At 35.9% G+C, this 14,246-nt stretch overlaps 3 protein-coding genes across 7 annotated transcripts; 2 read left to right on the forward strand and 1 right to left on the reverse strand.

Moving 5' to 3' along the window:
- Positions 1-271: 271 nt before the first annotated feature.
- On the forward strand, positions 272-2,919 carry LOC111804754 (WAT1-related protein At2g39510). 2 transcript variants are annotated; one of them, XM_023689541.2, is made up of 6 exons: positions 272-616; positions 813-887; positions 987-1,103; positions 1,852-2,260; positions 2,367-2,518; positions 2,597-2,919. In XM_023689541.2, the coding sequence occupies exons 1-6, from the start codon at positions 345-347 to the stop codon at positions 2,757-2,759; spliced, it is 1,188 nt and encodes a 395-aa protein (XP_023545309.2). In that variant the 5' UTR covers positions 272-344; the 3' UTR covers positions 2,760-2,919. The 2 variants fall into 2 exon arrangements, with proteins under 2 accessions (XP_023545309.2, XP_023545317.2); XM_023689549.2 differs by having other exon boundaries at positions 279-616; positions 825-887.
- A 3,746-nt stretch (positions 2,920-6,665) lies between these two features.
- Positions 6,666-9,443, forward strand: LOC111804781 (WAT1-related protein At2g39510). The gene is made up of 7 exons (XM_023689578.2): positions 6,666-6,968; positions 7,107-7,169; positions 7,318-7,434; positions 8,307-8,559; positions 8,638-8,799; positions 8,864-9,015; positions 9,106-9,443. Exons 1-7 carry the CDS (start codon positions 6,775-6,777, stop codon positions 9,311-9,313), a joined length of 1,149 nt encoding a protein of 382 aa, XP_023545346.1. The 5' UTR covers positions 6,666-6,774; the 3' UTR covers positions 9,314-9,443.
- LOC111804766 (uncharacterized) lies at positions 9,362-14,246 on the reverse strand. Of its 4 annotated transcripts, none has more exons than XR_015422535.1 (7): positions 14,011-14,178; positions 13,659-13,878; positions 10,672-12,084; positions 10,490-10,558; positions 10,173-10,371; positions 9,886-10,069; positions 9,362-9,770 (listed from the first exon to the last, which is right to left on the reverse strand). XR_015422535.1 is itself a non-coding variant. In XM_023689567.2 (7 exons), the coding sequence occupies exons 2-6, from the start codon at positions 13,659-13,661 to the stop codon at positions 9,999-10,001; spliced, it is 1,755 nt and encodes a 584-aa protein (XP_023545335.2). In that variant the 5' UTR covers positions 13,662-13,878; positions 14,092-14,246; the 3' UTR covers positions 9,362-9,770; positions 9,970-9,998. The 4 variants fall into 4 exon arrangements, 3 of the variants coding, with proteins under 3 accessions (XP_023545335.2, XP_086983383.1, XP_023545327.2); XM_023689567.2 differs by having other exon boundaries at positions 9,970-10,069; positions 14,092-14,246; XM_087127257.1 differs by having other exon boundaries at positions 9,970-10,069; positions 14,050-14,192.

Genomic DNA, 14,246 nt, shown 5'->3' on the forward strand with positions numbered 1-14,246 from the left:
AGCATTTGGGTTCAATCCCAAATTTTGTTGAGCTTATCATATGGTATGTCTATTGTTTCGTTTTCCTTCATCACTAATAAGACCCAAAAAGGAGAGGTCAAGCCTTCTCAAAGTTTACGTCACGAGATCCTCTTTCCCCTAATTTGTATTATAATTCGTTCAAATATGCTCAATTTTATATCTAATAGGTCCATGATCGGATATGCACCTCGGTAAGCACAAAAACGAAAGAAAAAGGCAAAATGGGTGGCACTTCACTTTACACATATGGAGACCATCTTCTTTTGAAGCTGTGTTTATGAGGGAAAGCATTAACCAATCCCTATCTCTTCTCTGTTGAGTTCATGCATGAAAAAGGGTTCTATAAAACCACATTACATTTGAGGCCTCAATGGGATTGTTTATTCACAAGAGAAATGAAGAGGTTTGTAGGGTTTTTGCATCCCTCAAAGTCAAAGCCATATTTGGGAGTGGTTTTTGTGCAGCTTGGCTATGCTGGAATGACCATTCTTGCTAAGACAGCTTTGGACAAAGGGATGAGCCAATATGTTTTTGTGGCTTATCGTCAAATTGTTGCTACCATTGTCTTTGTTCCTTTTGCTATCATCTTTGACAGGTTCTTTTATCCCTTCTTTCTCTCGAGTTTCTACGTTTAATCGAACAAACCAACGAACCAACAATGTGGAATAATTATTGTCTTTGTTGTTGTCTTGATTTCGACAGGTTAAAAGGGTTTTTGTTTGTTTAAATGATTTTTCAATGTATGGATCGACATAAAAAGTCAACAAAACAATATTGAATTGAGTTTTTAGTTTTGTATGCAGGAAAGTGAGGACAAAAATGACGTTTTCGTTGTTCTTCAAGATTGTGATGCTCGGTTTATTAGAGTAAGAAACATGTGACGATTTTATTTCGTTACGATTAATATTAATTCAATCTTTGATTCAAAATATGGAACGTAAAATTTAATCTACGATTAATGGTAGGCCGGTAGTGGATCAGAACTTGTTCTATGCTGGTATGAAGCTCACAACAGCAACCTTTGCAGCTGCGTTGTGCAATGTTCTTCCAGCTTTTGCGTTCCTCATGGCTTGGGCTTGCAGGTAGGTACCTTCAATTCATTCATATACACAAAAATGTATGTTTAAAGTGAATGAAATTTGATAGTGGGTTCAAATCCCAAGGCTATCAAACAAAAAACTTTTTAAAAGGAAAAGAAATGATTGAGTAGAATCAAGCAACCCTAGTAGTTGCTTTAAAACCTTCCATCAAATTGTAATCTTTGTTCCCCCACACCTTTTAACCCCCAACAAAAAGAAACATAGAACATGAATCAAGAAAAATTTGTGACGTTCTTGATTGATGTGTGTAATAGCTCATGCATACCGCTAGTAGATATTGTCTTCTTTGGACTTTTCATTTCGAGCTTCCCTTCAAGGTTTTTAAAATACGTCTCCCTTATAAACAATGTTTCGTTGTTCTCTTCAACCGATGTGGGATCTCACCATCCACCCCCTTCGGGGCTCAGCGTCCTTACTGGCACTTGTACCCTTCTTCAATCGATGTGGGTCTCCTCAATCCACCTCCCCTTGGGACCTAACGTCCTTGTTGGCGCACCGCCTCGTGTCCACCCCATTTCAGGGCTCAACCTCCTTAGCAAACGTGTTTTAAAAATCTTGTGGGGAAGCTCGAAAGGTCAAGTTTAAAAAAGACAATATCTATTTGCAGTGGACTTAGCCGGTTATGAATAGGGAAAAAGCTCAAACACGAGGTTAGAGAAAATGAATGAAGAAAAAAAAATGATGGTAACCAAGAGTTTGAATGAAAGACATATGAATATTTGTATGGCAGGCTTGAGAAAGTGAACATTTTGAAAAGGGGAAGCCAAGCAAAAATCATAGGAACCATAGTGACAGTAGGAGGAGCCATGATTATGACCTTCATAACGGGACCCATGTTGAATCTGCCATGGACAAAGCCCTACCAGCCCTCTGTTTCTTCTCCTTCAGCTGATTCTACAAATCACCAAAGCCCAATCAAGGGCTCCCTCATGATTGCCATTGGCTGCATTAGCTGGTCAGCCTTCATCATTCTTCAAGCAATTACATTGAAATGGTACCCAGCCGAGCTGTCGCTTACAGCATTGATATGCTTGGTGGGCAGCATTGGAGACACAGGGGTGGCTTTGGTGATGGAGAGGGGGAGCCCTTCTGCTTGGGCTTTGCACTTAGACACACAGCTTCTGGCTGTGGTTTATGGTGTAAGTAAAGTAAAGTAAAGTAAAGTAAAGTAAAGTAAAGTAATGTAATGTAATGTATGTTTGTAAGTGCACTTAAAATTAGTGCTTAAAAGTGTTTTTGATGCAGGGAGTAATTTGCTCAGGAATAGCTTATTACATTCAAGGAGTGGTGATGCAAACAAAAGGGCCTGTTTTTGTGAGCGCATTCAATCCTCTGAGCTTGATTCTTGTAGCAATCATGAGCTCCTTCATCTTGTGTGAGATCATGTTCCTGGGCAGGCAAGAACAGAGTCCATTGTTCCAAAATTATCCATTTGAGTAGCCATATGGGTAACCTGGTTAGTGACATTTTGACAGGATTATTGGAGCAGTGGCCATAATGATTGGGTTGTACATGGTTTTGTGGGGCAAAGCCAAAGATCAGGCTTCAGCTAAGATGACATGTTGTGAGCAGCAACAAATGGGTGGATCAAGTCAAGAGTTCGTGGGGATTGATGTTGGCAAAGAGGGAAGTAATTGATGAAGGCTGTTGGATTTGTACGAGGTTTTGTTACATTTCTGTCTTTTGTTGGAACCAAAATGTAAGATGGAAGGAAAAGCATAAGGCTTTCTTGCCAATGCACGCTGCTCATCTAGTTTAGCTTTTAAAATATTTACAATAAAGGAAATCTTACACCCCATTTCAAACTATATATATATATATATATATATATATATATATATATACTATATCTGTCCGATCCCAAGTTGGTTAAAGAGTAGAACGAAGCATTTCTTGTATGAGTGTGAAAACGCCTCCTAACATATGTGTTTTAAAACTGTGAGATTGACGCCGATACGTAACGGGCAAAAGTGGACAATATCTACTAGCGGTGAGTTTGGACTGTTACAAATGCTATTAGAGCCAGACACTAGGCGGTGTGCCAATGAAAACGCTGGCCCCCAAGGGGGTGGATTGTGAGATCCCACGTTAGTTATAGAGGGAAATGAAGCATTTTGTGAAAACCTCTTTCTAGTAGACGCGTTTTAAAAGTGTGAGTCTGATGGCGATACGTAACGAGCTAAAGCAGACAATATCTGCTAGCAGTGGGATTAGGTTGTAACGAGCCAAAGCAGACAATTCTCTTTCATCTCTTAAAGTGTGCTATCTTAAACCGAAAAGTCTCATTATAAAATTTAAATATTCCTATACACAATAAATATTAGAATGTTACAACATTGATATAAGGTTTAATTATGGTATGGTTTTAAAATAATTTAACATATTTCTTTGAAGTTGATGATTGGTATTTGATTGGGAGTTCATGATTGGTTTTGTTGGATCGAAGACTATGACTAGTTTAAGAAAGGTGAGCAAGCCGACATACAAGATGACTATCTTCAAGTGCCATCTATCTAGCTACATACTATCTTAAGTGCCATCTATCTAGCTACATAAAGGCTGAAACAGACAAGTGTCACGACGCAATTGAAGAGAATTAAAGTAGGTATAATGATTCTAACTACAAAAAAAAATGAAATGTTGCGTGTAGGATCGGAATTTGTGAAGAGTTTCATACATTGGATTATTGATTTGTTATCCCAAAATGAAAAAAAGAAGAAGAAAAAGAAAAAGAAAAAGGAAGATGAATATTTATATTTATATTTCTGTATATGCTTTAAATGATTCGACTCCAAATTTTGGATTTTTTCAATTATGATGAGACCAATATTATGTATGTCCCATAAAGTTTCTAACTTTTTATTTTTCTTTATAAACAATCAGGTTTCGATAATAAACGTTCAAATTTTTTTTTGACCATCGAACTTTTTTGTTCGAAAAAATTTGTACTTTTAACATTTAAGTTTGATTAAAAACATGTGGTATAAAACAATATCTAAAAGATAAACATAAAATATTATAAAATAAAAATTAATTTTATGTAATAATAATAATAATAATAATAATAAACACTTTTTTCTTGGTCAAACTTTCTTTCTCCTCCATCGATTTCGAGAGCAAATAAAAAAAATGTTTAAAAATTATAATATTAACTTTTTATAAAGAAAATAAAGTGTGACGTTTTATGTCAGTAGTTAATGGAAAGCGACATGTACTTGGCAAACTTCTAAAATTTAAACTCAAATACTAAAAATATTAAAAATCATATATTTTATGAGTTAAAAATACTTTTATTTTTTAATTAATTAAAATTAAAATTCTTTATAATTAGGTTTTTTTAATATTTATTATTATTATTTAAAAATTGTCAGTCCCTATTAAATATTTAATAGAAACTGTTAAAATATAGTTTTATAATTATGAAGGAAGAGAATTATATGTCATCAATTTTAGTTCCAAATTTTTAAATTCAGCATTTTAGTCTTTTAAATTAAGAGCTAATAGGATATTTTTTTTATTATTAAAATTTGTATTTTTAAAAGATATTTCAAAATAAAAATATTTTTAATTATCTTATTTTTTTTATTATGGTCTCTCACCTTCAATGAAAATAACAAATTAATTTGTAACATACTTATACTTTTAATTTTATAATTATTAATAAATAAACTTGATATTTAATAATTTAATTGATGTATAATAAAAATTTAATCAAAATTATAGGAAAAAAAATGAATGACACGTTAAAGTTTATGAACTAAATTATTATAAAGTATTGAAATACAAAATTTAATCACTAAAATTGTAATCTTTTTTTTTTTTTTTTTTTGTGTGTGTGTTTCTTTCCGGCTCCTCCCATCCGCCGCCGCCGCCGCCGCCGCCGCCGCCGGCGTCCCATCGGCCTTTATTTTTTCTTGGTGTTTGGTCTCCTTCCCTTTCTTCTTTTTTCTTTTCCCTTTTTCTTCAGGTTTTCAAAAAGGAAAAGGAAAATAACTAAAAGGGCGTTCCTTTGCTGCCTCTCTCTCTTCTCTCTCTATATGTATATATCTATATATATATATAGAGGGAGAAAAAGGAGAGAGAAAAAATAATATATATATATATATATATCATAGAGGGTCAAATTTGTCCAATTTTTTTGGAAGATGGTCGTATTTTTTTAATAATTTAGGACTAAAGGTATTTATTCTTAAACGTTTAGAGGTGAAAAATAAATTATCATTGTGATAGAGGGTCAAATTTGTCCAATTTTTTAGAAAATGGTCATATTTATTTAATAATGTAGGACTAAAGGTATTTATTCTCAAACATTTAAAGGTGAAAAATAATTTTTTTTAATGGAGTTTATCTTTAGACACAATTTTTAAATAATAATAATAAGTCTTTAGACACTTTTTAAAGCACTCCACAAATAAATAAATAAATAAAATAAAATAAAATAAAGAAATAAAAATTTCCAAGTAAATAACAAATGCGCAGTCACACAAAATAAAGATTTAATTTTTAGAATTTTTAGAATTTTTAGAATTTTTGCTTTTTTATTTTTAAATTTTTATTAGTCAAATCCTTTTTCTTTTAAATTTTCATTATTCAAAATTCTTTTATTATGCATCCAATACCATTCTTTCTAAATTTTATTAATCAACTAGGTCACCCGTATGTGTTTTTAATACCCATTTTTAGTTTTTTTTTTTTTTTTTTTAAAAAAAAGGGCCTCCTTTTTCTTTTAGTCTTTTATTATGCATCTTATGCTTGTCGGCCGCGTGTCATGATCAAGTTTGTCCAAACCGTGTTGTTTATGGCTACATAGCAGATGTCTCAATCATGTTTGTCCAAGACGTGTTGTCCATGGCCACATACCCGTTCCAAATCCATTTTACATGTTTTTGTCTTAAATAGACCTTTACTATTTCATGTTGTGTCAATACAGGAGTGTACGACTGCTTACCAAAATCATGTTTACACTCGACTAAAATGCTCCAAAATGTACTTTAGGGAGATATGACTAGTCCTCACTTCTTCCTACCCAGGTTATATATTGTCAAACCTATCGTTGTTATCTAATCGCTTCCTACCCACATATGATGTATTTTCTCACTGACGTTTTTCAAAAACATTTCTCTCAAACGTGACTTGAGACTCAAGCATACACTAACGTTGTCCCCAAAGTCCGAATTTCTCACGACTAACTTATTCACTAGGTTAGAACAAGTGTCGCACAATCGTTGCCCTATTGTAGCAAGAGTGCAATTGTGTCACGGCACAGTCATATAGCTTATTGCTAGGTCATCTCAGCATTCACGAGATTCCATTACGATTTCCAAAATTTAGAAGCTCGAAGTATTCGAGCTACAAAGATAACACAACTTCTACACTAGTTTGAGATATTTGTAGATGATTAAGACTATCTTAAGTAACTTTTTAAGAATAATATAAACGCAACCCTCTTGTTGTTGCGCTTCAACTTCATCCCACTCACAATGTATAGATGAAACAAATCCAATTTGGTGGCACTTCACTTTACATACGTGGAAACCATCTTCTCTTGTAACCATCAAGTTTGTGTAAGCCAAATTGGTCCCCAAGCTTTGGTTATAAAACCACGTTATCAATTACCCAAACAACGCACACGAGAGAGAGGGGAAAGAAAGCAATGGAGGGTTTTTTGAGGCTTTTGGTGTCTGCAAAGCCATATTTAGGGGTCGTTTTTGTGCAGTTCGGGTCGGCTGGAATGGCGATCATTGCGAAGTCGGCTCTCAACAAAGGGATGAGCCAATATGTGTTTGTGTTCTATCGAATGGCTGTTGCTACTATCGTCTTTGCTCCTTTTGCCATTGTCTTTGACAGGTCCTTTTGTTCTGTCTCAAACCATAATGTTTCTGACTGATACCTTAACTTCCTCTTAACCTTATTGGTTGGTTTTGTGTTTTAATGTTATGGTTATAAAAAGTCAACCACTTTCAAGTTTTTATTCTTTTCATGCAGGAAAGTGAGGACTAAGATGACCCTTCCGTTGTTCTTCAAGATTGTGATGCTCGGTTTATTAGAGTAAGAACGCGCATCGTTCATCGCCCTTAATATTAAACTACTACTAATCTTAAAAGCTTAAGTTATTAATCGATCTGAGAATAAAATTATAAAGAATTTAATCTTTTATTCATACTCTCGAGCTGAATAAGGGGTTTATGAATGTTAGGCCGGTGATTGATCTGAACTTGTACTTTACTGGTATGAAGTTCACAACAGCAACCTTTGCAGTCGCCATGTGCAATGTTCTACCAGCTTTTGCTTTCCTCATGGCTTGGGCTTGCAGGTACTTTCAAACGGCTTTAAATCTTTTCCCGTTTCGTTTTTGAGCTTAATATGTAACAAATTCCGAACCTCTGAACTGAGAGTAACATATCTTAATGAGTTGAGCAATGCTCAACTTAACAATAATGAGAACAGTTTCGTGCATCTAACGAAAGATTACAATATTCGCTAGCGGTAGACTTTGACTGTTACAAATGGTATCAAAGTCAGAAATCGAGCTGTGTGCTAGCGAGGATGCTGGCCCCCAATAGGGTAGATTGTGAGATTCCACATTGGTTGGAAAAGGGAACCAAACATTATTTGTAAGGATGTGAAAATCTCTCCTCTCACCAGTATACAGACTTGAGAATTTCTTATTGGTCAGGTTATATGGTTAACATTTTTATATAAATTTTAATAAATACATGATGAATATACATAGTTTTAATAGGATAGGAACTATTTTATGTAAATTATATGATTGAATTACATAATTCAATCTTTGTTCTAAAGAAGATAGGGACCATTTCACAAATATATGACTTTAAAATGGAAATCTTTTTCAGTGGGTTCGAATCCCAGACATGTCCAAAATAACTTTTTAAAAAGAAGAGAAATCATTTGTGAGAATTGAACCAAACAAGCCTAGTAGTTGCTTTAAAGATCCCATCATCAAGAGACCTCTTAACTCCATGAAAGAAAAGCATCAAACTTTTACCTTTTTGAAATTATAGCACTGGAATCATGAGGGTGGGGTTCAAACATTCGACCCACAAAGAATTTTGTGGTCTGTTATTGATGCACTCCAGAGCAAGAGTTTAATGAACATGAATCAAGAACAAATGATGCATAAGATTGATTGAATGAATGAGATATGAATGTTTATAATGGCAGGCTTGAGAAAGTGAATATTTTGAAAAGGGGAAGCCAAGCAAAAATCATAGGAACCATGGTGACAGTAGGAGGAGCCATGATTATGACCTTCATAACAGGACCCATGTTGAATCTGCCATGGACAAAGCCCTACCACCCCTCTGCTTCTTCATCTTCTTCTTCAGCTGGTTCTGCAAATCACCAAAGCCCAATCAAGGGCTCCCTTATGATTGCCATTGGTGACATTTCCTGGTCAGCTTTCATCATTCTTCAGGTAAATAATTAGAGTTCTTCAAAAAGAAACTCTTATTTTGTTATGGAAATTACTAACTCAGATGTTGAATGGTGTTAGATGATTACATTGAAATCGTACCCGGCCGAGCTGTCTCTTACAGCGTTGATTTGCTTGGTGGGTACCATTGGTGGCTGTGGGGTGGCTTTGGTCATGGAGAGGGGGAACCCTTCTGCTTGGGCTGTGCACTTTGATAGACAGCTTCTGGCAGTGGTTTATGCTGTAAGTATCTATGTTTGTTGTTGATTCCATGGGAATGAGAATGAAAAGTTATGTTTTGATGCAGGGAGTAATGTGTTCAGGGGTAACTTATTATATTCAAGGAGTAGTGATGAAAATAAAAGGGCCTGTTTTTGTCACTGCATTCAATCCTCTGAGCTTGATTCTTGTTGCAATCTTGAGCTCCTTCATCTTGTCTGAGATCATGTTCCTGGGAAGGTAAGAAGAAAATTCATTATTCCAAAATTCCATTGAACAAAACTGAAAGAACAATGCAATATAAGAGAATTCATTTCAACTCTTTTGCAGGATTGTTGGAGCAGTGGTGATAATCACAGGGTTGTACCTGGTTTTGTGGGGCAAAAGCAAGGATCAGCTTTTAGTTAAACCAGAATCTGATAAGATATCATCTGGTAAGCAACAAATGACTGCAACAACAGGTGAGGAGGGCTCGAAGTCCGTTCAATCGAGTCAAGAGTTCACGGCGCTTGATGTTGGCAAAGAGGACACAAAATGATGACAACTTCTAGTCCTGGTATCTGTTAATATATGAAGCAATTGAATGTGTTTAAAGTACCCTGCATTTTCATTTCCCAAAATGTATTTGTAACTATATAATAATAGTTTCTGTTTTTGTCGGAACCAAAGCTCTGACACTGGTTTTTGAGCTTCAAAGGGCCAGATGGTTGTTGCATACTATTCTATTGTGCTAAAATGTTTCAATACACAAATCTGCCAAGAAGGGATAATATAAGGAACAAAATGCAACATGAAAGCAAAAGCAGAAGGCATTCTCAGCATTGCATTGTACACTTGTGATCAGAATGATGTCTTCATAAGTCGGCAGGTAGCTGACTCGACCGAATCGTGCCTTCACCAATCGCCACTCATCCATATCATCTTTGCATGCAACTACTGGCTTGCTTACAAAATCCATCATGTGATTAGATACCAGGTGGGTATAGCTTTGAGGTCTACAAGTCGTATAATACACGTATCAGCAAAATAAATTAATAAATAAACAAAATAAAACAAGTATGGGAAGACATATCATGAATAGATGGAACACCACCAGCATACACATCAAACCTTGGAGCGACAAGTCCACGAGATGTTTCGCACTTGATATCATTTATCCTAGGTCAAATCTGAACAATGCTAAGCACAACCTACCTCAAAATTTAAAAAGGTAAATCCCCATCTCAAGAAGGCATTGTTACTTCATCTTTTCCATAAATACGCTGGAGTTCAAGAGTGGCAGCTTGATAAGATGCTGTGTAGTATGAATGAAAGAAAAAGTGAGAAAATTCAACATAAATCCTTCATATTTTTACTGATGTACTCACGTAAATATTTTGTGGAATGATACGAATCACCTTTCCAAATACGAAAGTTCTTCTGATTAATGGGAGAGCCAGTCACATTGTGAATTGCATCAAATAACATCTCCTGAGGGGTGTTCTTTAGCTCTTGAACAACAGCATAGATAGTTTTACCATTCTCAAAGTAAATGTGGTTATTTGGATGTTTGGTTTTGCAGCCAGCGTGCCTCTCAAACTCATAAGCATTGAGAGCCTGTGCAATGCAACTCAAACTCACTTAGCAACCTTAATAATATAATTAGAGCTGTATGTTCCTTCGTTGACTTTTACAAAAAAAAAAAAAAAATAGAATCTTGAACTTCACAAATTACCTTTGAATGACTGCAGTTGTCACAGCTGCACAAGTATCCAGTTCCTTTTATTGTTCCTTTCAGATTTTTCTTCCCAGTATAAATATTTGAAACAGGTGGCAGAAAAGACTAATTAGTTTCATAGCATTCTCCAGATTTTCAAATTAAAATGAAAATTATGTATAAGAAAAGAATAATTATACCTCCCGTGACCAAGAAACATATTTCACAGGAACCCCATCAAGCATACCAGTTGAGAGCAAGCTTTTAACATTTGAAGGGAAGCTATTGGGTGACACCTTCTTAGTCGTCCTCGGCTCTCTAATCTTGGAACTTGTGTCGATTTTAGCATCAACTTTTATGACATTGTTAATGTTCACTTCCACATTGGGATGAACTGAATCTCTCATGGTTGATACTTCTGATGCTTGGGCAGAAGCCTGATTCGCCATTAACAAGTCATAACTGCTAATGATCCCACCAGAAAGATTACCTGTCCCATTCTCATCATCAAAGCCTCCAAAAGATATGGTATTAGTCTCACCTTTATGATAGTTGTGAGTCATTGACACCGAACCAGAATCGGCTTTGTCAAATTTAGGACCGACATGTACAACGTCCGAGTTTACCTTGTCAAAGGTTGGACCCATGGACAAGTTATCATCATTTCCCTTATTATAGGAGGGCGCCATTGAAATGAAAGTATCACCTGCCTTACTATAGGTTGGCCCCATTGAGATAAAATTTTCATGCCCTTTATTGTAGGAGGCACCAAAAGAAATGATATTACCTTCTGCCTTCTCATAAGATTGACCCATTGAAATAAAAGAGTCATCCCCTTTGTCAAAAGGCTGGCTCATCGATAGGATGCTATTATCTCCCTTGCTATAGTTAGGACCAATTGTAATAAAATTCTCATCACCCTTGCTGAAAGCATGACCCATGGAAATGAAACTGTCGTCTGTCTTGTGATATGCAGGGCCAACCGAGATGGCATTCTCATCTCGACTATTATATGTATGGCCCAATGAAATGGCGTGCTCGTGGTTTTTGTTAAATGTTGTACCCATTGAAATTGTACCATTATCACCCCTACTATAGGCATGTCCCAAAGAGGCAGACATGCCAATGTCAGGATCCCTGACTTGATTGACTTTAACTTTTCTAATTCCACCAAAATTGAGGCATGATGAGGAATCCTCAATGGATTGGGACATGGACAAGCCAACGGATGGGTTGTTTGCAAAATGATTCTCATACTCCTTTCTTCCCATGTCCATATTTGCATTTCCAACAGTGATGCCTCTATCGACCAAGTTGACAGTTCGTACTGGCTCAGAGCCGAAAAGACGATCAGTGAAGTGCCCAGGAACTGACTGAAAACTTGAAGTGTTTTCCCAGGGAGAAACATTCATGTGTGGAACTCCTGGAACAGGTCTAGTATTTACAGTTTCTATTGCTTGCTTCTTGCTACTGAATAGCTCTGGTGCACTGCCATCCATGAACCATTGATGGCCACGTTTGGCTTCGATTCTGGAGGAGCTATCATAGTTCATCTCTCCATCAGTTAAACATCCAGCATCCCTTGGTATCCAAAAGCTTTTATGCTGGAAAGACTGCCAGAAAACAAATACTTGAGAGGCTTTCCCAAATACTTAACCCAAAACAGCCCAAATGAGAAGTTAAAAAAAACAAGTGCAAAAGATAATATGTAAGTTCACAGTTTGCCTTCAAAACAATAAGGGAAAAGACTAAACACTAGAAACACAGTTGTTATTTCTTTTTTCCTTTTTCGGGCACCTGACGTTCTGGCTCTGCAACATACAACCACATTTATAAATTAAGTTAGGCTTTAATCTCTTCGCATTACAGAAAGAAAGAAGATACAAGAAAAATGCTTAAAGAAAGGCCTTACAGAACCACATAAATGATTCATGCATTTAAAAATAACTCAATTATATCAGCCAGATGATATTCCAGAACAATGAGGCATGTGAACATAAACACTCATGAGCTTCTTTTCATGAACCCATTTTCAGAAAGATTCCAAATCATGAGAACTGAAAACTAAATGAAAAACATAAAGTACATTTGATCAGAACCAATAAAAACTCTGGCTTAAAGTTGTATCTTACACAAGCAGAAAATAATGTAATAATCAGAAACAAATTTAAAGGTACGCTACAAGCTTATCAGGTCTGATTACAAAATCCAATGTCATGCTAAAAAAATTGTGATCAATAAAGTGTACAATCATTTACTTCCCTCACTAAATGTCATTTCCTCGAGTTTAAAATCTTGTCCAGCTATCGCATTCACAAATAAACCTCTTACTTGATATCTTGGCGAAATAGTATTGGATCGAGCATTATGAAAGTTTAAGCTTCCTTGCATAACTGTTTAATCTCTCTTGCATATCCATACAACTACTAAACAAGTCGACATCCCCGTCAAGATTCTGTTAACTAACATCTCCATCTAAATACACTTCAAACAATATAACATATTGAAAGTTGTCATCATCACTTTTGAATAAAATATTGTAGCCATCGATTCATCCAAAATCAATAAACGAAACCGACATTCATACATCTTTCAAACTAATGGAACCATTAAAACTTCCTGGTAAGTTTTTTAGTAAGGGCTTTGAAGTTTGTCGAGGATTGGCCTTGCAGGAAAGTTGTTTGAGAGCCCTTGATTTCAATCAACCAATGCCTAAAATCAATCAAACAACTTCTTACACCGGCTAAATATTGAATGAATCAGAATTCTTTGAAACAAGGGGAATTAATCTGAAGGGTAGAACATATTTTCCAATCAGGTGTTCTTCAATTCCACTACTAGTCGAAACAAAAGCTTAAAGTCATGAGAACTGAAAGCATCCAACGCATAATCCGAGGCTTCTATCCTCGTACTCGCAATGATTGACACAGGGTAAATTAACCAACGTTTGGGATCACCATAAGGAAATACTTTAACTAGAGGCAAATATGATGATCTGAGTATGCAAGCACAGATTAACAAATTTCGATGCCCGCATTTTGAGAAAAAAGAAATGGTAGCAAGAAATCAGTATTAGCAAGCACCGATTATCAAGTAGAAAGGGAAAATTAACCTTTTACAATAATAAGTTTACACAAAGCAACATTCATAGGTGGAAGAGTATGCAAAATTCCCGATTCAAACGTACCATTTTTTTCCAAGCAAAAACCCCAAAACTTCAAATTCGCTTCTCCAAGCTCTGAAACTCAACCTCCGCGCGATAACGCCAACTCCTTCCACGCCACACACACTCGAACCCAACTCCACGCCCAGTGTCAGATTTAGAAGACGACACAACTCAAGTTACCGATGAAAAACACAACAAAGAACCACGGAAAGCGCAAACCTCAAAGATTTCGAAAATCAATCTGCACACAAACAACCAAAAATCAAAACTCATAGAGCAACCGAAAATCGAACGCCGATCAGAGCTAATCACGATCAAAATAAATTCCGAAAAACACAAAAGAAGATTCAGAAATGCACAAGCAATTCAATACCGATCAAAATCAAAGAAACCAACAATGAGAGACTGAAACCTCCGAAATTTCACAACTATCATAGATTCTCAGTGAGCTGACCTTCGCCGGAGAAATTGCCGGGGAGGTTGGAACACGCGATGTTCCTCTGGGTGAGAAGAAATAGAAAGGGACTTCCGAGGGACTACTGGATAGCGACAGAATCTGAGCTTTGGTATTTTTACTATAGCGAATGATCCTATACGACGCGGTTCTAC

Source organism: Cucurbita pepo, chromosome 1 (genome assembly GCF_057944985.1).
Source record: "Cucurbita pepo subsp. pepo isolate OVF chromosome 1, ASM5794498v1, whole genome shotgun sequence".
NCBI classification, from domain to species: domain Eukaryota; kingdom Viridiplantae; phylum Streptophyta; class Magnoliopsida; order Cucurbitales; family Cucurbitaceae; genus Cucurbita; species Cucurbita pepo.